Source organism: Antechinus flavipes, chromosome 2, assembly GCF_016432865.1.
Source record: "Antechinus flavipes isolate AdamAnt ecotype Samford, QLD, Australia chromosome 2, AdamAnt_v2, whole genome shotgun sequence".
NCBI classification, from domain to species: domain Eukaryota; kingdom Metazoa; phylum Chordata; class Mammalia; order Dasyuromorphia; family Dasyuridae; genus Antechinus; species Antechinus flavipes.
The window spans coordinates 262,148,072-262,151,605 of NC_067399.1; the positions used below are offsets into that span (position 1 = coordinate 262,148,072).

At 35.9% G+C, this 3,534-nt stretch overlaps 1 protein-coding gene across 1 annotated transcript; it reads left to right on the top strand.

Annotated features, from left to right (window-relative positions):
• Positions 1–814: 814 nt before the first annotated feature.
• Positions 815–1,774, top strand: LOC127546611 (olfactory receptor 4Q3). Its single transcript, XM_051973637.1, has one exon. It carries the CDS (start codon positions 815–817, stop codon positions 1,772–1,774), a length of 960 nt encoding a protein of 319 aa, XP_051829597.1.
• The last annotated feature ends 1,760 nt before the right edge of the window (positions 1,775–3,534 follow it).

Sequence of the window (3,534 nt, forward strand, 5' to 3'; positions counted from 1 at the left end):
GACCTATGTTCATATTGAAATAGCATTCCTCTAATGAAAGGATTCAAAACCCTAACCTGGCTTAGCATATTTCCAAAACAGTTTAGATCCTCATACTTAGCTCATGATTCATTAGGAAACAAACAAATAAACTCCAAATGGTTAAAATCCCAATCCTGCCACTTGCTACTTGTGGGATCTTAGGTAAGATATGTCAACCCTATGGGTTTCAGCTCCTTCATCAGTAAAATAAGAGGTTTACACTATCATCTAAGGTAATTTCCAGCTCTCTATATATCTATATACCTATATTAAGGTAATATTTTGTTCTATATAGTCACTGCTACCTTCAGATGTATGAAGGATCATAGAGACTAAGGACTGAGAGAGTTATCCAGAAGCTCTCTGTTGTTTTTCTACTTTTAAACAGAATTGGCCCTTCACTAGCTGTTTTACCTAAGCAACTTAGGTTGTTCCTTGGCATCTCCACTCCTGTGTGGTAAATGGTTTATTAAATAAAAATATTTTTATGGAGGTGAAATTTAATAAGTAGTTTGAGGGCACAGAATGTTTCCCTTATGTATCTATGTTCTGAGCTTAGCACCTGGTAAATACTTAATAAATGCTTTTCAGTTGATTAATCACTTGTTGCATTCAATGGCATGCTATATTTGCTTAATTTTATGGTAAATGCAAATAACTTAGTTAACTTCTATTAATTGGAGATTATGTAACTTCTTACTTATATGTCATTGATCAGAAATAAATTTCTTTCTTAGGTATTTCACTTAAATATTCCTTATTTTAATTTAATTTTCATTCCAGGGGATTTAGGATGTTCAGTTCAGCGAATATAAGGAATGACTCAAAGGTAATGGAATTTGTGCTCCTGGGCTTGTCATCCACGTGGGAGCTGCAGTTACTCCTCTTCTTGATGTTCTCCATGTTCTACATAGGTATTGTCTTGGGAAATATCTTGATAATAGTGACTGTGAAGGCTGATGGCCATCTGCATCAGTCTCCCATGTACTTTTTCTTGGCCCATCTCTCTTTCATTGACCTGTGCTTGGGCTGTGTCACAGTGCCCAAGATGCTGGGGGATTTTCTCCACCAGAGAAAGACCATATCCTTTCCTGGATGCCTGGCCCAGATTTACTTCCTTCACTTCTTGGGGGCCAGTGAGATGTTCCTGCTGACAGTCATGGCCTATGATCGGTATGTTGCCATATGCAATCCTTTGCACTACTTGACAGTAATGCATCGCCAACTATGCATCAACTTGGTTTTTGCCTCCTGGTGTGGAGGCTTCCTGCACTCTGTCACGCAGGTTGTATTGGTGGTCCAGCTGCCCTTCTGTGGTCCAAATAAGCTGGATAACTTCTACTGTGACGTCCCACAAGTGATCAAGCTTGCTTGCATGGATACATATGTAATAGAGGTGCTCATGGTCTCGAACAGTGGCTTGCTTTCACTCATCTGCTTCTTGGTCCTACTATTATCTTATGCTGTCATCTTAATCACCTTGAGAACACGCTTTCGCCAGGGTCAGAATAAGGCACTGTCCACCTGTGCCTCCCACCTGACTGTGGTCAGTTTAATCTTTGTACCTTGTGTTTTCATTTACTTAAGACCTTTCTGCTCTTTCCCAGTGGACAAGGTGTTCTCTGTGTTCTATACTGTCATCACTCCCATGTTGAATCCTCTCATCTATACTCTTAGAAATGCTGAGATGAAGGCAGCTATGAGGAAGATGAGGAAAAAGTATGCAGTCTCCTGCTGTCTGGCTAAAGGGTGATAACAGGATCATAGGATCATAGATATGGAGCTGATAAAGATCTCAGAGGCCCTTTCATCTAGTGTCCTCAATGAATAGCTGAGGAAACAGATTGTGAAGGAGACTAAGGTTTTCTCTAGAGTATATGGGTAGATGGCTTCAGATGTGAGTTGTGAACCTGATCAGTTATTCTGACTCAGGAGCCATTCTTTTATTTCAGAATCTACTGACTAAAAAACATGGGGAAGAGAATATTTTCCTTGGAACAGTCCTACACCCCCATTTTGGATTCTAAAAATGAAAGAAGTGTATTATAATTTGAAAAGCATAGGAGATAAAAGAAGAAAAAATACAACAGATTGTGGTCACTTTCCTAGGTATATACACTTGTGGAAAATGATTGGATTTCAGAGAAAGCATGACTTAGGGTTTAAGATCAGTGTGGGAATTCAGAGACCATTAAAGCAGAGAGGTAATTTGTATGGAAATGCCTTCAAAAGCTATCTATTTTATACCTCTTTCTTTACCCAGAATTCACTGATACTATTCTCTCATACCTACTCCATTTTCAAAGGGAAGGTACTAAAAAAACCTCCATTCATTGGCATTCTCAAGGTTTAATATCATATACAAAGAAGTTCTTTTATGATGTCTGGCCTACCTGATCCCTGCTAATTCCTTTTAAGCTCATTTTCTTTTTCTTTCTTTTGTCTTTTTTTTCTATTTCAAATGAATATGGACAAGAAATAATGAACATATTCTATATAATAACCTTATATTGTATAGTGCCAAGTCTCAGAAAAATATATGTTGAATTCATCTTAATATAAATATCTTTTAAAATTATGCTTACATGAGAAAGAAAAAAGATAAATGTACATATAGACAGACATTTATATCTATATTTGTCTATCTTTATTTGTGGAATGACAATGACTGTTAATATTCTTTATTTAGAGACTATTTTAGATTCCAGAATTGACATTTTATTTTTATAAATCCCTACCTTCCACTGGATTGGGAGATAGAAGATAACTGTCCTTCCTATCTCATGGGGGTAATTCTAATATCAAGCCAACAAGCATTTATTAAAGGTTTACTCTGTGCCAGGGGCTGTGCTAAATGCTAAGAATACATACATAGATGATACATGCACACACATGTATGTGTATACATATATGGGGATATTCACACATGTGTGTGCATATACATGCATGTATATATACATATATAATTTATATATGTGTATATATACATATACAATTTATATATGTATATATGTATATATATATATATGTATATATGTATATATATGTGAAAATTCATGCCCTCAGGAAGACTATATTTGAATGAATGAAGATAGCACATGATAAAAGCTTAAAAGGAGTCATAGTGGAGGGCAAGAGAATAGATTGTTCTAGTCTAATATGCTAAAGCAATTTTCTTTCAAAAGACATGTAACTGTGCCACTCCCTTAACTCAATGGATTTATGCAGCTTCCTCTTGTATCTAAGATAAAATGAATGCTTTCTATTTAGATTTTAAAGACCTTCACAACCTTGCCTTAACCTGTTTTCCCAGCTTCATTGATTATATTTATTCATTCTATCTGTAATTTATTCAAACTGGTCTTCTTACATATACCACTATATTTTTTAATCTTTGTGCCTTTGAAGGAACTGTTCCCAGTGGCTGGAATGATCTTAACTTCTTAATCCTTTTCTTTCTTTTAAGACAGCTCAAATACCACATTCTATATGAAGCTTTTCCTGCTTACCACT

Coding starts and splice junctions, on each gene's coding strand:
- LOC127546611 (XM_051973637.1), top strand. CDS start 815: ATGTTCAGTTCAGCGAATATAAGGAATGACTCAAAGGTAATGGAATTT.